The following is a 27,279-nucleotide window of genomic DNA, read 5'->3' as shown; positions in this document are numbered from 1 at the left end:
TCTACCTTACACCTTTCTTTACATACTTAGCTTTCCCTTTGAATGTAAATTTTCCATTGTATCACTAGGTCTTTTGAACTTCAGCTCAGCTAACAATAAACCCCTTTTGTAGCACCAATTTTATTGGTAAGCTGAAAAAAGTAAACACATTGTTTGGCTTCTTCTCGCAAGATTTTACCTGCAGTCTTGAATGATTTATTCAACAAATGCAAATGAACACTTTACCTTACTGTTCTGCTTACTGTTCACCCGATTAACATTTCAAAACTACTATACGTCAAAGCACCCAGACTAGCTGGCTTTAATCCAATCAAGCCACACACATAGACTCCACCACAAGTCCAATTTAAAAATAATTTCCAATAACATTATACACATTAATAACTCTTCATGACAACAGGCACATGAAAAACACTATTTCTGAAATACAATTACAATTGTACATTCACAAGTCTATTAGTCAATTCATTTACATGCATACTTGGGAGGATAAATGTGAAGTTATGTTTTAAAATACTTGAGTGCAAGTCTTGCTGGTTTGAAGACTTGATTGGGAGATGATTACTGGATTAGTAAATAAAAACATAACTATATCTACTCTTCTTTATTTCAAATTTTTATTCACTGCCCCCAAAATAAGATGGGGAATTTTTTTTAAAAAATCGAATGGTAGGGTTTTAAACAGGTTATGAGTCATTTGGATCCTTGTATTGTGGAAATGATGAGAGATCTGCCTGATCCAGGAGTGAGCTGAGCTGCATTTGATAATTTTTCCAAACAACTGAAAGTTGATGCAGTGTTGAGAATGGAAGTTGGAAGGTTAAGAAAAATGAAAGGTTTAATCTGAGAGTGGGGGAAGGGAATTTGACTGATATTGATATCGATCACATGAAATTTGAGATATAATAACTCTCACACATTGGGCCAGATTTTCGCAGAATCGAGGAGGCTCTGCAAACCTTTAAAAAAGATGCTTGGGACCCAATTTCAGAAGTCGCACACCCATTTCCAATAGACCCCATTTTCACCAGTAGTGGGTAGGGGAAAGGTGGCAGGGCGTGACTCACACAGGAGGAAAACCCAAACTCAGCAAGGCCATTTGAATTCAGTGCTGAGTTCATTGTAGCAAGGGTCTTATCCCACAGTGTGTGAGTTACGAATTTTTGGAGTAGATGTAAACACTCATGAAAGACATGAGTTCTGTAGAAGTGACAAGCTGTGAATTATTTAGATCCCCAGCCCATTAAAAATTAAAATATAGACTGCCTATATCAGTGAGAGTTGAAAAAAATCTGTTCTAGTAGTTACAACATCTGTTTGTTGCCATTTACACAAGGACTATCAGTATGTCATTAATAATGCATGGACACTTTCCACGTCCTATAATTATCTCAGCAGGAGGATCTTAGGTTCACAGTTTGATTGACAGCCGAAAGAGGTTATTAAAGATCAGCCGTCTTCGATGTGAGGTTATGAATACCAGTCTGTTTGTTTCTATGAAGGGATTTGAAAGCTTTGAATGGGCTTTCATGAAGGGGAGTATTTCTTTACTATAATAAAGGCTGTAAAAGGTATTTAGGCCTTTATTCTATTTCATCTCAACATGACTCCTGAGATCTGCCCATGGTGGATTCTGGGTGAGTTGGCCTGGAAGGTGTAAAGCCATGGGAGTGGTGGGGGGGCTGGGGGAAGTACATAGGATAAGATTACATAACGGCACAAAAATGGCATGAAGAATGGCTGGGGGCTGATGAGGTGTGAGGGATGAGAGCTAAAGGCCTAAAATTTAAGGAAACAACGGGGATAAAATCTCAGAGAACCAAGGCAGCCTGTTTATAAAGCCTGCCTTGGCACTCGGCAGCCCCTGTGGCTGTGTCTGGGGGCCATGGGTCCAACTCCATCCCACACTCGCACCCCTGGAGGAGAAATCGGTCTGATGGGGCATTTTCTCCCGACATACATGCAGCAAGCCAGGAAATATCCTGACTCATGCGACCGGCCTCGGGAGTGAAAATCCAGCCAAATGTTGAATTCATCCACTCAGCAATAAAGGAACGATACATCTTCTATCACAATGTCCCGAAACTTTCAATAAACTTGAAACAACAAAAAGATGATAGAAGTGAACATTATTTTATTTTTCTTTAAATTAATTTGACAAATTTCTGACATAACTGGCTGATCAAAATTTTAAGCCTGTTTCTTCAAGTAACTCACTGATCAGAAGCATCTTCAGCTCTTTACAGTGCACTGAGTGAAAGAAATATGAGTAACATTATTCTGAAATAATAAAGCATGTTGCAAAGCAATTCATTTAACAGACATAAAATTAAACAAAAGTATCCAGAAAATGTGCTTTGATCTGACGAATATAAGCCTCGCTGAAGGTTGTGATTTGATGCTCCTGAACTATTTCACACTTTAGCTCATGTCTCTTAGTTGGTGAACTATGATAGTTCTCCATAAATCCTCTGATGCAGAACTGATTTCATCATGCCTATTGCTCCTGCCCAGCTGAGATGGCTTGATCTGTTGATTTTATTACATCATTCATTTAAAAAGTTAAAATAAAAAAACAACTAAAAAAATCTCTGGTGGCATAACATAATGGAATGCTGCTGTAACTCTGCCAGATAATGCGTGGAAAATCTGAGTAACTGGTAGCTATATACTTTACCATTCAAATGAATGTTCATTTGTGCATTCTCACAGATTAAAATTTTTCGATAAATCAAGGTCAGCCTCACAACATTAACATAAGTCAACCTGAACACTCAAATTGTTCTCTTTGGCATTAAATGGGTTATCTCCTGTCTATCATGAATACGCAGCAGAGAATATGCCTCACAATGGTTGGCCAGTGATGTATAACATCATTAGTAGGCTTTGAAAAAATATAGGGCATCATTGATAAGCTGGCAAAAATAGACGTCTTAATGACCAAGGCTGTGAATAAGCCACTTGAAAAATAGTATAAAAAGACCAAGCAATGAAGATGAAAAATAACTTACAAACAGGAACTGTGCCATTTTTCTGATCCATTCCTGTCAAACATATCAGGAATAAAATGGTAAGAAAACCCCAAAACAATGTCAATCATCGTGAGCTACGAAGATAAATTTCTCAGTTTCTCAGGTTTCTCAAAACTCTTCAGATCAGAATATATGACTGTTATCAAGGACCATTGTTAACACTGGTCAGAGCCACCCATTTAAAATAATGGCCAGAATATTTCAAACAGAAAAATATAAATTCTCTAACAACATGTTTTTGAGAAGTTTAATTGCAATCCATGAGTTAAGTACTTACATTATTTTGTCCCTTTTTTCTCCTTTTCCTTCTCTTTCCTATCACGCAGGTTTTTATGCCTCTTCTGACAGAAAGGTGCTTTCACGAGTTCTGCATGCTTGGCTTCTGCGGGAGTCGGAGTTCCTCGATGGCGAACAAGATATTCGACCATATTATTATCATCATCGTCCATCATCAGACAGTGACATGGACATGAAATCACATTGAATGTCGTACCCCACATATTACCACAAAGGTCCTTGCCATCCTTATACATCTACACAGAGAATAATTGGGTTGTTAACAGACAGATAATCATCACATTAAACTTACTGGTATATACAACATTAATTCAAATTGTTTATGTGCGTTAAAGATACAATTGCTTGAAGGTGCAGAAGACTGAATGAGATTCATCAGCGACAATATTGTCATCACATAGGAATAATTGTAATAACATAAATAGGGACTGTAAGATATCTATTTAACTTTTCTCGTCATCCACTGATAGTTCTGTAGTATGAGGGTGTTTGACATAGCAAGGGTTAATGTGGGACTGGAGAACAGTACCACCTACATTGTGATGTAAAGAATCACATGACAAGGGACCTGGGTCAGCCTAAGAGTATGCAGAGATCTATGCAGAAGTAAGCATGGAGTTAGCTTATAGTCTGGGCTATATGTACATAGTTATATGTTACCAATGAACACTACCGTTCAACCTTAGAAGCCTTTGAATCTCTTCACGAGACCTACTGAACTGAACACACCTTTACAAGTTCCATTCTATGATTTTAAATTAACAAATAAATTTACTGGCAATTTGTAGGCACATAAGACAGCATGATAGAAGATCATCTAGTCCATTCCTTATACATACAAAAATATCCTATCACAGACTCTAGCAAATCTATTTAATCCTCCAAGGAAACTTTTAGTTGTCACCCAAAGAAAAGCAAATGAAATTTCACAATACCATTCCCACTTTACAAACTACATTATTCAACTCTAAATAGTTACTTTCAACAATTCGATTTTTATGTTCTGAGCATTACATGAACCATTTTGTTCCTCAAAGTATTTGATCACTAATCTATATTTTGCCCTCCATTCTCATTCTCTACCAACTATTTATCCAGCTCTTTTTGAAGGAGTGAATTGTTCTTGTATAATGGTCACGCGACATGCTCTGAAGGGTGATGACTGTCTAATGTAATTATACCCAATTCTAATGACTGGAAACATGGAATCTGCCAATCTCTCCCTTTTATTCCTGAGCTAGCTATGCTTTTATCTGTGTCTACCACCCTTCATTTTCACAAAAAAAGCCAAAATATGGGAAAAGGGCAAAAGTTCCAGCCTCTAAATGGTGATGTGAAATCTATCTCTTTTGTTGAGCAAGAATAGAGTGCAGAATGGCACATTGGGGTGAATGGGCTAACAAACAGTTCAAAAAATGTTCTTTGGAAGTTAATACAAAATCCCAGTGAAGGACACAAGCATAATCAGATGTAGCACTTTGTTCAGCTAAGGGGAAAGAAAACATAAAATAAAGCCAAATGCAATTAATGTTTAATTTCTTATCAAAAGTAGAAAAGGTACAAATAAGCACCTGCATTTATGTAAAGCCTTATTACATCTCCCAGAAATGTCCCAAAACACTTGGCAAATAATTAACTATTTTGAAATCTAATGTGTTATGTTGGTAAACATGGCAGCCATTTTGTATGAAAATATCACAAAGAGCAAGGAAATGACTCAAATCCTTTTAAAAGGCAGACTGGGAAATACTGGATGAGATGAGGTCAGATATCAAACATTAAGCTGCTTTATTTCACTGGCAAAAATTCAATGTAAACTGTAATAACCGAAGCAAATTTTATTTAACTCATTATTTTCTCCACTTTTTTTGAGGAGAGAATGGTCATTGCACATTGTTGCTATTATTGTGCTGAGTAAAGGCATGTTATATTCATAACTTTAAACATCGGCTGTAATCAGTACAGAATTTTCTGGAACTGCATTTTCTTTAAAATGGACATTAAAATGGTTGTTAAGATGGTTACCAAGGGTCAGGTGATTTTTGCAATTTCTGCACAAATTACCTCAAGTCTCATGAAAAATCCTAATTAATTGACCCTGAGTGGCATGTCCCCTTGAATGGACCCATCAAGATGAAAACCATCTGTGGAATTCACACCTTCTATTGTTTTTGGACTTACCCAAAACCCTAAATCTATGGATTCCAAAACTTACTGTCTCCGAGCTCAAAAATTAACATTGAGAGCTGTAGAGAAACCAGTTAAATCATAAGTAGGTGTGAATAGCCACCACCTATTCTTCATTGTACAGTAATGGCTTCTAACTTCAAATCATTATGGGTGAGCAATAGAAGAATTGATCAAATGATTGAAACTGACAACAGATAATGAATCTTATTACCCCAAGAACCAGAAAAGGGGTGCAGGAACCAGCCAGTCTGTGAACAACAACTGCAGAGACAGCAACAGGTAAGGCAGCAATATATTTGCCTTTCAAAAATCTGGAGACTCAGCAATATCTTCAAGTCTTCCAACCTGTTCCTTTTCAAATCCATCAGGACAGGAACTTGACCTCCTAGGAAGAAGACTACAAGGAACTTCACTAAACAACCCAATCTTCAAGGAAATCCTGATATACAACTCTGGCTATTTGAGTCCACCTAGTCTACCCATTGATGTGAAAATGCATTCTTCACCAGGTCTGCAACATATGCTTCTTTCCTAAGATGAGCCAAACAAGTGAACTATGAACTGTTCCTTTGTGGCGCCCAGAACTGAACACAATACTCCAGTTGAGGAGGAAACAATGTTCTATGCAAGTTTAATGTAGCTTCCTTGCTTTTGTATTCTATGCCCCTATTAATAAAACCTAGGTTGATGTATGCTTTATTAACTGTCAGGAAGGTATAATAATTTTCACAATGTTATTTGGAATTTATTGCAAAGTAGAGTAATAGTGGGGTCTCTGCCTATGTGTGTGTATCTGTATGTGTGGAACTTAATTAAATTAAAGACAGCTGGTCTGAAGGCTTTGATGTAAGAAGAGAAGCTAGGTTTGAATTGCTAAATAGATAAACATGGATAAAGTTTTAGAGTGCGAGGTGTAACAGGAACATTCGCATTTTTAAATAAACCAGGCTAGCTAGAAGTCAAAAGAAGGGGTGAAATGTTTCACCTAGCCAGGAGAAGTTAAGAAACAGTGTGTTTATTTTTCCCAAAGATTACTGGTAAAATTGGTACTATGATAGATTTTTGTTCTTAGAGAGGTAAAGTCCAAAGACAAAGTGAAACAATGGGAATTTGCATTCAAAGGGGAAATCTGTATAAAAGAGATGAGGCTGTGTGCAAGGGAAGGAATTCTAAGATCTAACAAGTGTGAAAAGACTCCAGCCTCTAAGCTTCAAGTTGCTATCTGCAAGAACTGAAGTTAAGAAAACTCATTTTGAATTCGACTGTTTAGGGCATTGTATTACTTTGCTCTTTTAAAATCTATGGGAAGAATTTTCAAGTTGGCGAGCAGGGGCAGGGCCCACTCGCCAGCGCATAAAATGACATGCGGTGACGTCGTGCGTCATTTAGATTTTCAGTTCAGCAGGCGTGCAGCCAATTCGGCTGCTTTCCTGCTGAACTGTCAAAGGCCTATTAAGGCCATTAAGGAAGTTATTAAGAATGCTGCCCGTCCAACATTAAGGTTGGCGGGCAGGTGAAGAACACAGGCTGCCTTCACATTATCATGAATCCTCATCCACAGGGATGAGCTTTCATGAAGGGTTTATTAATTAAATTAAAAATTTTCAAACATTTGATAAACATGTCCCAGCTCATGTGACAGCAACACATGGGGGACATGTCTAAATAATTTTTCTCCATCTTTATTAAAATCTTTCATTACGAACTTAATCTGCCTCAGGGATATTTCTGTGCTCTTTCGTGCACATGCGCAAAAAAGCGCAGGCCCTGACTTAGGAAGTCCCCCCCCTCCCTGCCCGCACAGGGAGCACTCAAAGCTTCCAGCACGCATCATGCTGGGCGGGCCTTAATTGGCCTGCCCATGTAAAATGGAGGCACGGCCCCGATCGGGGGTGCTGATTGGGTTCACCCCCACCCCCACACAATCCCCCCAACAGAGGGAAATTTCTGTGCTTTACTGTTGCCTTAAAGAAGATGTAACTGGGAGTTAGATTAATTAAGGCAGCTAGGAGTTATCATAGGAATAATTTGTAGACCTATGTATGTGTTTAAAATTATTTCTTTTATTAATAAATGTTTAATTTAGTTTTGTAAAAACCTTCTAAGGTTTGGTGGACTTATAACTACCGAATTCAAGGCACGCATCTTGAAATAAATACTTAAAGTGCAAAACAGTTGTGGCAGTTGTTTCAGGTTTCCCTTTGGGATTTGAGCAGCTTGGCATTAACCATCTGCTGTGCCATAACACTAACCATGCATTCAACCTGTCCTGCTACTTTCAAAGATTTATGCACCCCGGTCTCTCTGCTCCTCCTGGACCCCGTTTATAATATAACCCTTTATTTTATATTGTCTCTCCGTATTCATCCTATAAACATCACTTCACACTTCAATATAAGGAAAGTGAATACTTGCTGGCCACCTGAGATAATGAATTGAATTAATGATCCCACCATCATGACTATTGGACCTGAGGTGAGACAATAGATGCTTATTGTGCTTGGTTTGAAATAAATTGTGAGCTATGAGATTCCACAAATGGGCCTGTTTGATCTTAACACACATTTGCAATCCTTATAGCTTGTGCCTTTAAGTTGCACGTGTGGCATGAAGCAACCCAGAAGGTATTGCACAGGACATTCAAGTTGTCCCCTTTCAGGGACCACAATGACAGCTGCACAAAAAAAATATTAAAGGTACTAGCCATGTTCAACGAGAATATTTAAAGGAGACATTACTTGTAACCTTTTTTGAAAGAAAACCATGGGGGAGAAATTCATTTGCAGACTTACATTGAGTCCCCAGGGGGCCAGGCAGCGCCATGGGTCGCTATCTAGACACAATCTGCACTGTGTCCCTCATTTTCGATCATTGAAGAAAACCACAGGCCATACATATAGCTTGCGCAAAGCTGTCTGCCCATGTCTGTCCCAAAGTAGTCTGCCTTTTCCCCTGTGAATTTACTTTGTTTTAAGACACAGCATTTAAACATAACTCAGCACCAAAAAAATCTTTCTTTGTGGATAGTACTGATCAAAATCCAGAAATGTGACATTATTGCAACTGCAGGCTTCCTGCACAGAACGTAGTCTTGAATGTGTCTCTTAGCTGCAGTAAATAATTTTTTAAAAATTAAGAGTGGAAGTGATTTCATGTTTTCTGGCCAAATAAATAAACAAATCGTGAGGCTGTTGGCAGTCCTCAATTACTTGAATGGAAATACTTTTCCATGTGTGTGTATTGGGTGGGATAATAACAGAGAACAGCTCGAGGCAACTGAAATGAAGACAGATATCCTCCTGAGTTTTATGGTTGGTGCTGAATTGCAAGCCCACAGTCCAAGTGCATGGTCCGGCAATCATGGTTCAGAAAGATAGTTCACAATATTGCAACCAAAGGATATAAGGACAGGTTCTAGACGATGATCCCGTCTTGGGGGCAGTTTTACAGTCAAGTGATCTGGACAGGTAAATATAGGAATATTTTGATTTAGCTCAAAATTTTGAGCTGCTGAAGCAGCTAATATATTCCTGGGGTAGAATTTTGCCCTTGGCGTGTGGGCTCAGTGGGGAATGTTGGCAGTGCACTGCGATTTCACACTGGTGGGCCAATTAAGGCCTGCCCAGCATGAAAGGAAGCTGGGGAATCTGTGAGAAGGGGCAGGGGCATAATGTCCCTGGGTCCAATGGTGACCCAATGGCCAATTGAAAGCCAGCCTAGGCAGCCCCTGGAAAGCTACCATGGAAGGACACTGAAGTCTCCATGGATCCCATTGCAGTTGGACACGGCAGGCAGGAGGGCATGTCGGTGGCGCAGTCGGACCCGGGTTTCTCAGATGAGTGCCTCGCTGCCCTCCTGGAGGTGGTTGCAGCCATGAGGGAAACACCTGTCCCCAGAAATGTCCCCCCACTTCACCAAAAAGGCCTGGGAGGAGGTGGCATTCAGAGCCAGCAACCATGACGTGGTGAGGCACACATGGGTGCAGAGCCAGATGTGCTTCAACAATCTGCTGCAATCGGGAAGGGTGAGTGCTGTGTTGGCATGGGTCAGTGTGCAGAACAGTTAAGAGCTGCCCATTCCTCCGTGGACCTCAGAGGAGTTACAGTGTGAGGGGATATGTCCCTGGGCAAATGTCAATGAGGCAGGAGCTGGCCAAGGGGTTGAGCCCTGGCTGCTTGGACTGAATGTCTTGCAGCTCCAGGGTCACAAATCAGCTGAGCCCTGCGAGTATTCCTCAGGTGGGGTTGGCCATGGTGCAATGGCAATGCAGGTAGAGAGTGAAATCTATCCTTTCAGGAGAAGACATCCCATAACAATGCTGAGAGGTCACGGACTGGTGGGGGACTCCCACATCTCCTAATCCTCACACATTATGAGCAGGAGGCCCTGGAGCTGGAGAGGCGCCATGCACCTCGGTCAAAGGTAAGACAAAGGTAAGAGTGCAGTGCACCGCGGTGAGAATGTTGGTTATTGCAACCATTCTAGTGTAGTCTTTATATTGATGTGAGCCTCGAAACTGAAGTCCCCATTGAAAATCGAAATACCAGGGCAAAATTATGCATATCTCTGTCTCACCAGGGTGCCAGGCATGCACAGTGACAGTGTCATGACGAAAACTAATGACAAGTCCTTCTTGTCCCTTTTTGGCTCACCAACAGGCAGTCGCAATGAGAAGACTGAAGGTCCACCCCTACTCTGGAGGAACACCATTCTCTGAGCACGCACCTGCGTCACACTCTCTCTGTCAAGCAAGCACCAGTGCAGATACCAGCATTTCAGTGGGCATAACATCAGTGCCTAGTATCTCGGTGCACATTGGTGAGGGCACTTCACACTCGCTTGAGGTGCAGGCAGAGACAAAGAGTGCTCAGAGCACCAGCAGTCAGTAGACTGCTGGAGACCAGGACAATGCTCAGTCGATGTCTGATGATGGGCCTCTGGAGTTATCTATTAGGCGGCAGATGCTGGAAGTCCAGCGGGGTGTGTGGGAGGATCTGGCAGAGATACATGAGGGAATGCATGCCATGGTCTCCGTTGTGGAGGAGTCCCGGCGGAGAATGACCACTGCGTTGACCCTCATGGCCAAGCACAAAGCCTCCTCTATGGAGAGAGTGGTGACTCCCATGGAGAGGCTGCTCCAGGGACTCAATTAGGGGTCCCTGGGGATGCACTTGGACCTGCAAGCCCACACACTGGCAAAGACCTCAGCTGGTCAGTGTCAGTGTGGAAGATGGAATGGGCAACCAGTATCCCAGCTAGGTGCCCGTCCATCAATGGTGTACAAGGAGGTCCAGTGCAACCTCACATTAGCACACGAGTTGCTTGTCGTCTCTGTGGGCTCCTCTCAGGGCGCTCCGGATGATGGCAGCAACTCCTCTGCCAGTGACTGTGGCATCTGAGGAGACTGCAGCGACTCAGAAGAAGCCAGCCATGGCACAGACCGCTCCCTTCCAGGTGAGGCTAGCACAGGCCACACGGGCCAGAGGATGACCGCCTAAGTCATTAAGGCCAAGAAGACAGAAGAGTCAGAAGCCTGTCTCCAATGCCAGTGCCAGCAAGAGGGGAGCACCGAGACGTGGCACTCGCAAACGTAAATGTAAAGCACCTTAAGCACAAGACAGCCTTATCATGGGTGATATTTTGTTCCCCCATTTTGCTTTATATTTTTTCATGATGTGATCAAAAACGCCGGTTGATGTTTATTTCAGCTATGCTTCACATTCATAATTAAATGAGATGTTATTTTGTGCTGTTGGCCTCTGTATGCTTCATTTGTTCTGTTGGTGCAGGGTAGGCCGTTATGTAATGATGGATATGTGTCTCCTGAAACTTTATTGTACAGGCACAGAGTGTGTGTTGCTGGCCAAGGAAATGGTCCTGTCCAGGATCGAGTATGGATGGCATGTGGTTGTGGTCCTTATTTGGCAGGCTAGCTGAGGGACTGCTGGAGCAAAGCCTCCCGGGTATCCCTGCCTCCCTGGAAATTAACCAGCTTAGTGTCCATGCCCTCAGCGTTGTCCTCATCATGCTCATCCTCGGACCCTCTACTGGACTCATCATCTGTTGCCTATGCAGCTGAGTCAAGATCTTCTTCCTCCACTGGGTCCGTCCTTGCCAGTGCCAGATTGTGGAGAGTGGAGCATAAAACCACTATCAGTGACACCCGCTCTGGGGGTATTGCAGGGCGCCCCATGAATGGTCCAGGTATTGGAAGCGCATCTTGAGAAGACCTATGATTATCTCTACCACCACCCTTGTGGAAGCACAGCTCCTGTTATACCGTTGCTCGGCCTCTGTTTTTGGATGGCGGAGAGGCGTCATGAGCCACCTTTTGAGGCGATACCCCTTGTCACCCAGCAGCCAACCATCAAGCTGGGCTGGAGCACTGAAAAGCCCCGGCACCTGGGAGTGCCTCAGGATGTAAGCGTCATGGGAGCTGCCTGTGTACCTTGCACAGACTTGCAGAATCTGCATCCTGTGATCACACACTATCTGCACGTTCATGGAGTGGAATCCCTTCTGGCCACATGTGTGCAGTCTATTGCACCTTGGACGCGGAGGAAGCCAGCAATGGCCATGAAGCCTCTGGCTCTCTGTGCCTCGTGGTCTTGCCCGTATGGTAATGAATGAAAGTCAATATGCACATGAACAGAGCTTCTGTCACCAGCTTGACACAACTGTTGGCAGCTGTTTGTAAGACTCCACAAAGATCCCTCACCGAGCCCTGGAAAGAGCCAGAGGCATAGAAGTTGAGGGCCACTGTGACCTTCAGCACCACTGGCATGGGGTGACCACCCATACAGTCAGAGCAGATCTCAGGCCCGATCCTCTGACAGATGGAGGTCACTGTCTCCCTTGAGAGATAGGCATTGCACATCGGACATACTGAGGTAGCTGCATGGCCGCCTGTAAACCCTGGCAGCAGGATATTGGCGTCTTCTGCGGCCCCTGCTGCCTTGCACTGCCTGCTGGCCCTACCCCCACTTGTGCCTGCAACCCTCTTCCCACAGGTCGCTCCCCTGGAAGCTGCATTAGGACGGCTGACCTCCTCTCCCTTCTGCCCCTCTCTTCCTCCTCAGAGGAGTTGCCTCCAGTGGAGACCACAATCCCCATTGCCAGGGTTATGGAAGGCTATCTGATACTTGAAAGGGCCCACATGGTCTGAATCCTCCGGGGGTCTGGAAGCAACAATGAGTCCTGAAGTGAAGCGTAGAAATGCTCAGAATGCAGCTCTGAAGTGAGATGAAGCTGTTCAGTTCACAGAAGCAACCAGCGTCAAATTACATCCAAAACTCCCCACTACTCGCATTGACAATTCCACTGACCCTTCTTATCCCATCCGTGGATGAGCTTCGTTAATTGTGGCCTGCCTGGCTGCCCGATTTGCCTGTGCAATGGCCATAAAATCAGATGGGCTACGTAAACTAGGAGACAATTGGTGTGTCAAAGGCCTTAACTGGCCTCTTAATTAATGGCAGGCGTGCCTCCATCTCCATCGCACACCTGCCTAGCAAAATATCACAAGAGTGCGCGTTGACGTCGGCATGCTCAGCCGATGTCATTGCATGTTACTTCATGCTCGAGCGGGTCAGGTGTGTGATCGCCCGCCGAGCAAAAAAGTCTGCCCCTGGTGTAAACATTGATGCCTGACCTAAGGACAAACAAGTGCTCTGGTTATGACCTTTTAAAGAACGTCGAGCTAAGTCATGTCTTTGTTATGCTGTGGAAGAGAAATCCTGGCAGAGAGGAGGCCAGTTTCATCCAACTTATACAAATTCAAAAGCCATCTGGCCCAAACAATGTCCTGGACTGGATATTTGACCTTGTATAGGTCAGCTGTAATTTTCATTTGTTAGATGCCTTCTTCCTACCACAAGGGGATATACATAATTCAAAAAAAATAAATCATACCGTGCAATGTGAAATAGCTCTGGCAGACACCCATCATCATTTCTATTGATCAATGACTATTGCAACTGCAAAGTAACAAATACTGTCCAAGTCTTCCAGATGTTCCAAGGAAATCAAATATATAAAGGGAAGACCACCTAGCAGTAATTAATGTGTGTACAAGATTTATTAGTTCAACACAGATCTACTTAAACTTTGGAGAACCTGGCAACAGCGAATGATTATTGTCATTTCTCTAACTGTGTACCTCTGTGTTTTTGCAATCTCCTATGAAGGTTGCAGGGGGGACAGTCTGTTCAGTTGGCTAGATGGCTAGCATGTGGATCAGATTAAAGCCAACAGAATGGGATTTGATCCCCGTTCTGGCTGAGGCAGTTTTGGCTTTACCACCATGCCCTGCCTGTGGTAAAAAATCACGGCACTTTGTCATGGTTCAGAAATAAGTGCCAAGGACCTGCCTTCAAGCAGAGAACTCAAGAGGAAGGAAGAGTACACTGCTCACGTTGGAATACATGTGGAGATAGTCCTTTCAGAAGGTCATGCAGGTCATTGGAATGATTTAGAACAAAACATTTAAAAGTGCTGAAATCAGAAGGTGAACAGCTCTAGTTATAGAGAACAAACTTAATCTGTCCTCTATTTTTCAGCAACTGCCTCGCTGAAGAGCCCTGAGCTAAGAGACACTAGCCAATCAGTAACTCACCTCTCCTGCAATTGCCTGTCACAATCCCTCCAATTGGAATTCTGCCCCTTTCACTGCAATGAAATGACTCCAAAATATGAACAACACTGTTTTTTATTGTAACAATGGTGCGTTATAGATCCTGGTCATCCTAAACTACACACCAGCCTTTGATGTGATTGACTGCACCATCGTCTTTCAACACCAATCCTCCATTGTCGAGCTCAGTGGGACTGCCCCACTTGATTCTATTTATACCGATCTAATCATCACCATTGCATCCCTAACAATGGCTTCACCTCCCACTCCTGCACAGCCACTTAGAGAATCCCCAAGAATTGATGCCACAGTCCCTCATTTGGCTCAACTAAGGCTGCCTTTTGCCAATCTTATTGACTGACATGAGGTCAGAGTTTACATGTACACTGACAACACTCAGCTGTATCTCTTCAGCACCTTTCTCAATCCATTCGCTGCCTCTGTTACCTTTATTCCCAGTCTTGGAAGAGCCTCAATTTCTTCCAACTAAGTATTGAGAATTCTGCAATTATTAGCTCCATGCCTTTGTAACTGACTCTATTCCTTCCCTAGCCACTGTCTTTGGCTGAACCAGACTGGTTGCAACCTTGACATCCTATTTGACCCCAAGCTGAGCTTCTGAGCCCATATTACAGTACAAGTACTTCAAATTCGGCTATTTGGAAACTGGCAGTGTCTGAAAATGGGACATGTTCTAAATTAATGCAGTTTAAACAAAATACAAGTCTAGATACAGTAGTGATAGTGACACAATGAGCAGGGCAATAAAATTAATGCAATTATGTCAATAAAAGCCAGTAGATACCCCCAATATGTTAGATCCAACTTGTTAGCAGTAGTAGAAAAGACAGGTGAAGCTCTTTGGCAGGACTGTGTTCTAGAAAGGCTATAAACTCAATTGGATAGAAAACACTTTAATATGTATTCTAGAGTGGCTGGGGAGGGCTTAAACTAAAATGGCAGGGGGATGGGAACCTATGCAAGGAGTCAGAGGAGGGGGAATCAAGGACATGAACAGAAGACAGAAAGGGGAATAAGAAAAGTGGTAGGCAGAGAAATTAAGGGCCTCAGTGAAAGATAGTGGGAACGGGACAAGTAATGTTAAAACGACAAGCCTTAAGGCTTTGTGCGTTAACGCAAAGAGCATTCGCAATAAAGTGGATGAATTAACCACGCAAATAGATGTAAACAGGTATGATATAGTTGGCATTATGGAGACATGGCTGCAGGGTGACCAGGGATGGGAACTGAACATCCTGGAGTATTCAGTATTTAGGAAGGACAGACAAAAAGGAAAAGGCAGTGGAGTTGCATTGCTGGTTAAAGAGGAAATTAACGCAATAGGGAGGGAAGATATTAGCTCCGACGATGGGTAAAGCTGAGAAACACTAAGGGGCAAAAAACATTAGTGGGGGCTGTGTATAGATCCCCAAACTGTAGTGATGTTAGGAATGGTATTAAACAGGAACTTAGAGATGCATGCAATAAAGGAACATATGTAATCATGGGTGACTTTAATCTGCATATAGATTGTGCAAATCAAATTAATAACAATTCCGTTGAGGAAGAATTCCTGGAGTGTATACAGGATGGTTTTCTGGACCAATACATTGAGGAACCAACTAGAGAATAGGCCATCCTAGACTGGGTATTGTGTAATGAGAAAGGAATAATTGACAATCTAGTTGTGTGAGGCCCTTGGGGACGAGCGACCATAATATGATAGAATTCTTCATCAAGATGGAGAGTGACGTAGTTGATTCTGAGACTAGGGTCCTGAATCATAATAAAGGAAACCATGATGGTATGAGGTGCGAGTTGGCTATGATGTATTGGGAAATGTTACTTAAAGGGATGATGGTGGATAGGCAATGGCAAACGTTCAAAGAGCACATGGGTGAACGGCAATAATTGTTTAATCCTCTCTGGCGCAAAAGTAAAATAGGAAAGGTGGCCAAACCATGGCTTACAAGGGAAATTAGAGATAGTATTAGATCCAAGGAAGAGGCATACAAATTGGCCAGAAAAAAATGACAGACCTGAGGATTGGGAGCACTTTAGAATTCAGCAAAGGAGAACCAAGGGGTTGATTAAGAAGGGGAAAATAGAGTACAAGAGTAAGCTTGCGGGGAACATAAAAACTGACTGTAAAAGTTTCTATAGGTATGTGAAGAGAAAAAGGTTGATGAAGACAAATGTAGGTCCCTTACAGTCAGAAACAGGTGAATTTATAATAGGGAACAAAGAAATGGCTGACCAAATTAAATACATGTTTTGGTTCTGTCTTCACAAAGGAGGACACAAATAACATATCAGAAATGTTGGGGAACACAGGGTTTAGTGAGAGGGAAGAATTGAAAGAAATCAGTATTAGTAGGGAAATGGTGTTGGAGAAATTGATGGGATTGAAGGCCGATTAATCCCCAGGGCCTGATAATCTACATCCCTGAGTAATTAAGGAAGTGGCCCTAGAAATATTGGATGCGTTGGTGGTCAGCTTCTGAAATTCTATAGACTCTGGAACAGTTCCTACAGATTGGAGGGTAGCTAATGTAACCCCACTATTTAAAAAGGGAGTTGGAGAGAAAACAGGGAATTATAGACCAGTCAGCCTGACATCAGTAGTGGGGAAAATTCTAGAGTCCATTATAAAAGATTTAATAGCTGAGCACTTGGAAAACAATGGCAGAATCAGACAGAGTCAGCATGGATTTACGAAAGGGAAATCATGTTTGACAAATATACTGGAATTTTTTGAGGATGTAATTAGTAGAGTTGATGAGGGGGAACCAGTTTATTTGAACTTTCAGAAGGCTTTCGACAAAGTCTCACAAAAGAGATTAGCATGTAAAAATAAAGCACATGGGATTGGGGATAGTGTGTTGAGATGGACAAAAAACTGGTTGGCAGACAGGAAACAAAGAGTAGGAATAAACGGGTTTTTTTCCAAATGGTAGGCAGTGACTAGTGGGGTACCACAGGGATCGGTGCTGGGGCCCCAACTATTCATAATATATATTAATGATTTAGATGAGGGAACTAAATGTAATATCTCCAAATTTGCAAATGGCACAAAGCTTGGTGGGAGGGTGAGCTGTGAGGAGGATACAGAGATGCTTCAGTGTGATTTGGACAAGCTGAGTGAGTGGGAAAATGCATGGCAGATGCAGTATAATGTTGGTAAATGTAAGGTTATCCACTTTGGTAGCAAAAACAGGAAGGCAGATTATTATCTGAATGGCTATAAATTGAGAGAGGGGAATGTACAACGAGACCTGGGTGTCCTCATACACCAGTTGCTGAAGATAAGCGTGCAGGTGCAGCAGGCGGTAAAGAAGGCAAATGGTATGTTGGCCTTCATAACGAGAGGATTCGTGTACAGGAGCAGGGATGTCTTGCTGCAATTATACAGGGCCTTGGTGATATCACACCTGGAATATTGTGTGCAGTTTTGGTCTCCTTATCTGAGGAAGGATGTTCTTGCTATAGAGGGAGTGCAATGAAGGTTTACCCAACTGATTCCTGGGATGGCAGGACTGACGTATGCGGACAGATTGAATCAGTTAGGATTATATTCGCTGGAGTTCAAAAGAATGAGGGGGGTCTCATTGAAACCTATAAAATTCTAACGGGACTACACAGGGTAGATGCAGGAAGGTTGTTCCTGATGGTGGGGAAGCCCAGAACCAAGAGTCACAGTCTGGGGATACAGGGTAGACCATTTAGGACTGAGATGAGGAAAAATTTCTTCACCCAGAGAGCGGTGAGCCTGTGGAATTCGTTAGCACAGAAAGCAGTTGAGGACAAAACATTGTATGTTTTCAAGAAGGAGTTAGATATAGCTCTTGGGGCAAAAGGGATCAAAGGCAATGGGGAGGAAGCGGGAGCAGGCTATTAAGTTGGGTGATCAGCCATGATCATAACGTATGGAGGAGCAGGCTCGAAGGGCTGAATGGTCTACTCCTGTGGCTATTTTCTATATTACTAAAGAAACTTATTATCTTGATTTTATATATCTCTTATTGATTGAATTAGGGTTCCAATTTTTTTCCAAAAAAGATCTGAAATCCAGCACGGACTCGGCCTAGGGGTTGTTGGTTTTGAGACACTCTACCTGCATCTCCATTACAAAGTTCACTTCCACTTGCACATTGTCCATCAATCAGTTCAATCCATTTAGCTCTGAAACTCTTATCCATGCCTTTGTTATTTCCAGGCTAAACTATTCCTGGCCAGCATTCCATCCTCTATAAACTTTCAAATCTCTGCTGCCCATATCATATCCTGCACCAAATTCAATTTGTGCATCATCCCTGTCCAAGGCAATCGATTTTGTCTCTCAGTCCTCTGATGTCTCAAATTTAAAATTCCCATCCTTCTGCTTAAATCCGTCCATGGCATCTCCTCTTCCTATATCTATAATTTCCTCCAGCCTACACCTTGCATTCTTTGGTGTTCTGATTTCAGTTTCATTTCATCCCCATTCACCCCACTCTGGATGGCCATGTCATTTGCTACCTAAGTCTCCCTCTCTGGAATTCCCTCCCTATACCCACTACCTCTACTTTCTTCTGCTCTTTTAAGATACTCTTTTAAACCAACCTCTTTGACCAAACTTTTTGTCACCTCCTAATATCACCTTCTTTAGCTCAGAGTCCATTTTCCCCTCTGCCTCTGTGATGTGCCATGGGACATTTTTCCACATTAAAAGTCCTTTAAAAATATAACTTATTATAGGCTACACTCACTGCTCAACTCACCCCAAACCTTCAAGAATTCTCACAACTCTTTTGAACGAACTTGATGTTGAATCTGTATGGATCACATTACCAAAATTAGCATAGACCACAAGAGAATTCGTGTTTATCAATCTATCGATACAAAATTCCATAATTTATGGTGGATATCAATAAACTGGGTATATCAATTTATCCTGACTACTAATCATGGGAATGTTGTCCCTTTCAATGTGTTACCAAAACAAAATATGCCATTACATTATCTCATTGCCATATCTATGTGTTAAATCCATCAACTGTCCATTAAAATGTAATTCTACTGTTCCTACCTGATGGAATGGAATGCATTCACTTCTGCAGTTATTCCCTTGATCATCCCATTCCCAATCAGAAAGCCAGTTTCTAGTGCAGGTCAGGTCATCTCTACAGGCTGCAAACCTGTAGACAACAAATGTTTGTTCATTAATAACTGCTTTAAGATTACTTCCACTGATAAGCTGAACCTTCTTTGCACTGGTGGGTTACCATCAGTGTGGTTGCCCACTCAAATGATTCCTCCATTCACCCGCTCCAACTTCTTCTTGAGACCGGAATAAAACATGGATGTTGGGCTTGGTGGAGTACTAGCAATGATTGACATTGCTTTCAAAACTAAACACATATCTTTCATTCTGATAAGTACAAAATTCATCCAATAAGGCAACATTTAAAAGTATGAATTGTTTACAAACTCCTTTTCCCAATATATCTTTGTCAAACCATATGAGTATTTTATGTATTTTAAGTTACACATTATTGAAAAAAGAAAAGAAAGAGTTGAATTGATGTAGCACTTTTCACCGGAGGCCTCAAAGCACACTTCAGTCCATGAAGTGCTTTTGAACTGTAGGCACTGTTGTGATGTAGGAAATGCAGCAGCCAATATACACACAGCAAGCCTTCACAAACAGAAATGTGATAATGACCAGATAATCTGTTTTTTTCTGATCTGTTTTTGATTTAGGGATAGATTTTAGCCAGAACACTGGGTATAACCCCCCTGCTCTTCAAAATGTTTATTTTACATCCACCTGAGCAGGCAGATGGGGCCTCGGTTTAATGTCTCACCTAAAAGACAACAAACCTGACAGTGCAGCATTCCCTCAGTACTGCACTGGGGTAGTATACACTAAAGAATGTTTTACTCTGTGACAGAAAATCAGAGTTCTACATTGTAAAAAGATGAAATGCAATAAATATTGGAATAGTCCCAGAGAAAGATTTTTTTAAAAAACTTACCAGTCATCACAAAAGCCCTGACAGATTGGAACAGCAAGAATTGAATATGAATTATTGGGATTGATCCAGTTGAAGGCATGGGGTGAGCAATGGTAGAAACAATCTATTTTTTTCATGTACTCCTCACATCTGCAGTAGTGAATAACAACAGATAATCAGTAATCACTCTGCAATACTTCTTGCAATTTATTGCAGTTTTGTCCTATTTTTATTCTGATAATCTTTCCACAGGAGAGGTGACCTGCTCCCAGGTATAACAATTTTACCTTACTTGTATCCATATTGTGATATATGTGGCTAAAATGGCAGAATATGACTTAGTTACAGTGCAATTCTTAAGTGTGCTTTGTTTTGTTATCAATATTTAAATAATAAGGGTTCTTTCTTCATAAAGATGCATAGTCATTGTGCAAATCTGGGATGATTCCACCCAAACAGTAGTGGGCAGATAAAACAATGTTTTACCTGCCAGCCGCAATGGCGGGTTTTCAGCTGTATCATCCCAAACCCACTGCATTGCTTATGTATTCCCGGGAAACATGCCGTTTCCATGGTGGGTGGGCTCTCATTCGCCCATTACATTACTGTTTCATCAAGCCGGGCACCATATTTAAAGTCCAGCCGCGCACACGCATCTCAGTGTTTCCAGCCCATGACTACTGCGGGGAAGATGTCCATGAAAAGCAAAGAGATTGCAGCCCCCAGGTTTAATGGCGCGTCACTGGAATGTCATTTAGACGCCATGGTGGCCTCTCCACATGTTCTTTACCCTTGCTCTGGTCAAAGGACAGCCAGCGGCATCACCAATCCAGCATGGTAGGTGGTGGCAGCAGTGGGCAGTGCCAGTGCTGCACAGAAAAGGTTGGCCATCCAATTCAGATAGAGGATGAATGATCACATCCGTGCAGCCAGGGTATGGCAACCATCCCATCAATCTAAACTCACACACTCAAGCCCAGCACACATTCACTGCATCTCACTCACTGCCAGCTCAAGGGACATCATCACCCATTCTCACACACATACCCTCACATGTCCATCTGGCCTCATCTCCTCGAGAGACTGCCCCCTCAGTCCTCACCATCTTGAGGCCACTTGCACAAATCATGTACCCCCCAACACCCTCCTTCCCCAATACAGCTCTCATTCTGCAGCCTCTTCCCTTGCCTGAGGCCACTTCTCCCCCTTCCCCAAGAAAGACCTTGCCCTGCAACCATTGAAAAGCCACCCGCATACGGCAGATCTGGTAGATAGAGATGTAGCTGTGAACCCTCCTAAAAGTGATGGGGTGCTGTCTGTGAAGCCTGGCGCTGATGACTGCAAGTGCTGACCAAAGCAAGGTAGGCAAACAAACCTTGAAGTCCCAAGCGAAGTGCAGCCCACCAGGTGCACGTCGCTTATGTGCTGTTAAGAAACACACCAGCATGTTTTCCCGCTGACGTAGGTGGGTGATCTGGAGGGGTGGGGGGTGGGTGTTGGTAGGGGGTGGGTGTTGGTGGTTGGGGGGTGGGGGGATGGTGGCGAGGGGAATGAGTCCGGCAGGCAGCTCTTACAATGATTTGCTGATGTATTACAATGAGGTTCTCAACTTCCGATGGTCAGCGTGACACCTATCGCACCATATTGTCCGCTCACATCACCGAACACACCTGAGGCCTGAGGCCAGCAGGCACGGAAAATCCCAGCCATTGTCATTGAAGGAGGGTGTCTTTTAGGCCAAAGCTATCTTTCTGATCATATTGCGGGGTTAGCTGCTCAAATGCATAAATACCAATACCAAAATAAAACAGCATGTATCAATCTGCAAACAATGTGATAAAACTGCTATAGCTTCAAACAGAAGGTTTTTTCTGTTTATCAAACATGGCATTGGAAATCACACTGAATTGCAGCATTTTGTCTTTTGTTGATCATCTTTTGCTGGTTTTTATAACTTTCCCAATCCTCTGGCTTACCACTAATCTTTGCCACATTGTATGCCTTTTCTTCTAATTTGAGACTGTCCTTAACTTCCTTGGTTAACCATGGTTGGTTTATCCCCTTCCTGGAATCCTTCTTTCTCACTGGGATATATCTTTGTTGTGAGTCATGAACTATTTTCTTAAACATCTGCCATTGTTCATCAACTGTTTTTTCTGCTAAAATTCTGTCCCAGTCCACCCCAGACAACTCTCCCCTCGTTCATTTGTAATTACCCTTATGTAAGTTTAGCACTGTTGTTTCCGACCCAAGTTTCTCCCTCTCAAACTGAATGCTAAATTCTACCATGTTATGGTCACTGTTTTGAAAGCAACACTATATCAATGTGTGCATAATATCACCACTGTAAAAATAACATCTGTCTGACATTTTTCTTACCTCTGCACAAACACTGTAGTCTAGGAATTAACCTGAGGACATTAACATGCCACATGAGATTCTTCAGACTGAACTTGAACTAAGAAATCAACCTATTTATTTTAAATCAGTTAATCCTCTGTTAAAATAGTGTACATAGGAATGTCATATGAATGCAATAAACATTTGTTCACTCATACACCAAGGTAGTTTTGGGACAAAAACAAAAAATGCTGGAAAAACTCAGCAGGTCTGACAGCGTCTGTGGTGAGAAAGACAGTTAACGTTTTGAGTCTGTATGACAGAAGAGTCATACGGACTCGAAACATTAACTCTGTCTTTCTCTCCACAGACGCTGTCAGGCCTGCTGAGCTTTTCCAGCATTTTTTGTTTTTGTTTCAGATTTCCAGCATCCACAGTATCTTGCCTTTAAAGTAGTTTTGGGATGTGGGTGTTAATTGTTCATAAAAAGTTTTAATTAGGGCATTAAATATCATCTATTAAGCTCTACCTCTTCATCTCTTTCAATCTCTCCATTGCGTCTGCGCTCAGAGACTGCTTCATATTGCTTGTTTGATATTTATTCTCAGACGAGCACAATTTCCTCCAGTGAAACACTGGGAAGATTACAAACATTTGGTCACAACACAAACTGATTCCACCCCCTCCCTGGCTATTGTCTCAAGCTAAACCAGACTCTTCACAATCTCCATGTTCTTTCATCACAAATGCTACCTACTTCCACCTCCATCACATAACTTGCCTTTTCTTCTGCCTCAGTTCATCTGTCACTGAAACCTTTCTCCATGACTTTGTCATCTCCAGACTCAATTATTTCAATGATCTCCAAGCTTCTCCCTGCCCCCTTTCTTACCTATGTAAACTTTAGCCCATTGCCAGTTGGTAACTTTACCACCCACATCCTATCTCCCTCATCCATCACCCCTATTCCTCCTTAACTACACTAGGTTCCAGGCCACAAACATTAAAAATCTCAGCATCCAGGTGTTTAAACATCTTCATGGCCTCACCCCTCTGTATCTCTGTAACCTCCTTCATCCCCTACAATGCCACCTGAACTCTCTATTCCTGTAATTCTGAACTTTTGTGGATTCCTCTTTCTCTTCACCTCACCATTGTTGACCATGCTTACAGTCATCTAAGCCCAACAATCTGAAATTCACTCCCTAAACCCCTCTGCCTTTTCTCCTCCAAGGCCTTCATTAAAAAACATCCCATCGACCAAGTTTTGTTCACCCCTTCCAGATTCTCCTTCTTCATCCCTGTTTTCCTATTTTGTCTGATTACACTTTCATGAGGTGTCAAGGGCGTTTTTCTACCTTAAATGTGCTATATAAATGCAAGTTGTTGTTTGCATGGAACAGGAGTAACACATAGGCTAGACTAGTGAGGAATGACAGATCCTTTCCCTTAAGGACTTTTGAACCAGTTGTATTTTTACAGCTTCACCGCAATTTTGTGGTGCACAAATCACAAGATTTTTTATATTGATTTCAATTTCACAACTTGCCATGGTGGGATTTTAACTGGTGAGTTCTATTCCAGTTTCAAACTCTGGCTATTGTCTTCAATAGCCACAGCTCGGACTATTTCCATCCAAAGGGAACAGAGGCCATTCAAAAAGTTAAGAATTCTGAATTCTTAAAAGTTTTTAATAAGATGTTGGCTTACCTTGAGCTTAAATTACCACATCGGTTCCAATAGGTATTCTGTACCTTAGTGACTGGGGTCACAGCCAGCTCTTCAGTGTAGTTGGAAAAGCAGCATGAAGCTATTGGAAGAAAAACAAGCAAATAAACTGGAAAAGCAAGCCTAGTCATAAGCCTCCTTAAAACTTGCTGAGAAATCACAGTTTAGGAATTCAGTGCTAGTGAAAGCTGTACCATTGTCTGATACAATATCTTCAAGTAAACCATGAACACAAACTCTGGTGCAGTTATTCAATGGTTGCTGACAAAGTAGGTGATCTCACTTCAAACAAATCCATCCATTTGGAATATGAATCAAAAATCACAAGAAACATAGTACCAAGAAATGGACCTATATAGTCTATATGTACTCCAACCCAGGGTCAACCAGGCCACTCCCACAGATGCAGTGGAACTGAAATGGGCAACTTCTGCTGTTGTTTCACCATTTCTTCTATATCACTGCCTGTACATTGCCACCAGATATAACTTCGTATGGCCATCTTCGTTTTCAAAATACCAAAATGCTCACTATGAAGTTCTTCCAATAATGATTCTCTTCCTTGCACAGGGATAACTACCCCTGCTCCCCATAATAAGATACCATCTCAACAACTCTGCTCAGCTCTATGTACAAAGAATGGTTTTAATTCTTCAGGAACTTGTGCTTTTGACCATCCTTGTAATACCTGTTCATGGACACTTGCTAACATTGTATCCGGATTTGTCCAATTCTTTAACTGTCTCATGCAGACTGGTGAAGAGTCCAGGAAATTCAACATGAGTGCTATCTTTTGAGGTACTGGGGACATGTTTAATACTGTCGGGCAAAGAGAGATGACTGAGGGCATCTGCATTTGCTATATGCACACCCCAATGGTGCATAAAAGTGTACTCGTATGTCAACAAAATTAAAGCCCATCTTTGAATTCTATCAGAGGCTATTGGTGGGATTGTCGTATCTACATTGAACAACTCTAACAGTGATTTATGATCTGACACCATGGTGAAGTGCCGACCATGCAAATATTGATGGAACTTTTTTACTCCAAGCATGATAGATAATCCCTCTTTTGCAATTTGAGAGTAACCTTTCTCAGCTGCAGAAAGGGTTCTGGATGCATATCCTACTGACTTTTCAGATTTGATTTCTTTTTTTCTTTTTGTGTTTGCCACAGGGTTTTGTCTCATCCTTCAATTTGATTTCACAGTCGGCCAAATTTTTGTCTGGTGAAATCTTAACTTGGTTCAGATCAGGGGTTGTGTTACCCATTTGCACCTTGGAAAGGTCCATGACTTTTCCTTCTATTGCCTCAATCAACTGATTCTTCAGTTCTTCTGTCTCTTTTTTTGTATCTTTTGGCTTCCTCTTGGAACACCTCTGTTGGGTTTTTTCTTCCAACTGTTTCTTCAGTTGGTTCAGTGTGGCACTGCATTCATTTAGCTTCCTTATGATTTTCCTGTGGAACTAACTATGAACTGAGGGGATCCCTCCTTCCTGTGAAGATCCTTTGGTTCTTCTATCTCATTCCAAAAGACACCATCATATTCCCTTGTCAACTCAGGATTTCTTCTTGTCCTGACTTGAAAAATTTTGGACAAATTTGGTTAGATTTTTTTCAACAATCTGTTGCCTGTATGATACAGATACAGAGGCGATGCCTTTCACATGTATTGCTTCTTCTGTATATGTTTTTAACTGAGTGGCTGTTTTCTCCAAACTCAAAGGCTGGGCACCTTCTCTGAGGTATTTAAAGATGCTTTCTCCCACCACTGTGGCCAATGCACCTGTGTCCACCTCCATGAGCAGGGGCTTTCCATTTACTTGAAATGTAACAGTAATGGGTTCAGTTTTCCTGGCCTTCAGATTGTGTAGGGAACAAACATCAGCCTCAGTAACTTCTGGCTCTTCTATATTGTGCACTTCATTTAACTTGACCTGCCGTCTGAATGGCTGTCTTGATCTAGCCTTGCACTGTTTAAAGACATGCCCTTTTTTTTGTAGCAGTAGCGGCATTCTGCCTCTTTAAATCTACAGACTTTGGCTGCATGATTTCCCCCACAATGGTAACACTTTAACTTCTGGGTTACTGGTGAGCTGCCTCCAGCATTTCTTTTTGTTTTTCTAGCAATAGGGACTGTGTCCCACTTCACGGTTGCCTCCCTGATCTTCACGCCATGCCCAGTGGCAGGTTCCTGCCCTAGTTGCAAAAGAGCACCACGTTGTACACTCTGCAAAGCCGGCAAGTCCCTCTCAGCACTCTCCATTGCTGGCGCCACCTCCATGGCGCGCTTCAGGTCTATCTCAACTTCTGCAAGTAAATGGCGCTGAATGGCATAATTGTTTATGCTAAAAACCAAATGATCTGACAACATGTTGTTTAAAGTATCATCGAAGTTGCAGTACTCCATTAACTATTTTAACTTAGCAGTGTACGTTGAAATCGACTTATTCAAATCTTATTTGAATCTTTGCATGATCACTGAGAGTTTAGGTTAAAAATGTCCTTTCATGAGGTCGACTAGCTCGGTGAAGGTTCTGGAAATTGGCGTGTTCGGAGGTGTCAAGCTACGGATTAGGTTATAGGTTTTGCTCCAGTAAACACTTAGGAGAATTGCCTTTTGTTTCTCCTCCAACGTTATTTTGTTATTTACAAAATAGAAACCTAATCGCTCAATGTATTGACTCCAGTCCTTCACGGATGAGTCATACAGGTCAATTCTGCCAGTGTGAGGTACTGCTGGTGAGTATACTTCTTTTCTTCCCTCAGAGTCACGAGGTGAGGTGCTATGTTGGCGCTACTTATCCTCGTGGCCAAGTAATAAACTTGGAGTGCAGGATGAGTTTCTTGTAAGAAACAGTAAACTTTCTTTACAGATTCCAGATGAAGCTACATGCTTGTTCCAAGACTAAGGCAAAAAAGCTCCACCCAGAGGATTCCCCACACTTAGTGCTGATTGGTGTATACAGTCACGTGATCCCCACAACAATAATTGTAAGTTAAACCGTTTCTTACTACAGAAGGTAAACAGATTGTTTATATTTAATTATTTAGCACAAAGTG

The 27,279-nt window shown here is 42.2% G+C and overlaps 1 protein-coding gene across 5 annotated transcripts in view; it reads right to left on the bottom strand.

Annotated features, from left to right (window-relative positions):
• Positions 1-2,114: 2,114 nt before the first annotated feature.
• LOC121288907 (riboflavin-binding protein-like) overlaps positions 2,115-27,279 on the bottom strand; it is a 201,440-nt gene continuing 176,275 nt past the window's right edge. For 3 of the 5 annotated variants that reach the window (XM_041207762.1, XM_041207760.1, XM_041207761.1), the window contains exons 3-8: positions 24,198-24,297; positions 20,169-20,297; positions 19,220-19,328; positions 3,310-3,565; positions 3,012-3,044; positions 2,115-2,250 (exon numbers count right to left, since the gene is read on the bottom strand). In XM_041207762.1, the coding sequence (XP_041063696.1) occupies positions 3,311-3,565; positions 19,220-19,328; positions 20,169-20,297; positions 24,198-24,297 (593 nt within the window). In that variant the 3' untranslated portion in view covers positions 2,115-2,250; positions 3,012-3,044; position 3,310. The remainder of the gene's footprint in view (positions 2,251-3,011; positions 3,045-3,309; positions 3,566-19,219; positions 19,329-20,168; positions 20,298-24,197; positions 24,298-27,279) is intronic. The other 2 variants (XM_041207763.1, XM_041207764.1) reach the window with 2 other exon arrangements.

This window comes from Carcharodon carcharias, chromosome 16 (assembly GCF_017639515.1).
Source record: "Carcharodon carcharias isolate sCarCar2 chromosome 16, sCarCar2.pri, whole genome shotgun sequence".
In the NCBI taxonomy this organism is placed as follows: Eukaryota; Metazoa; Chordata; class Chondrichthyes; order Lamniformes; family Lamnidae; genus Carcharodon; species Carcharodon carcharias.
This window is presented reverse-complemented; position numbering and strand designations above follow the sequence as displayed.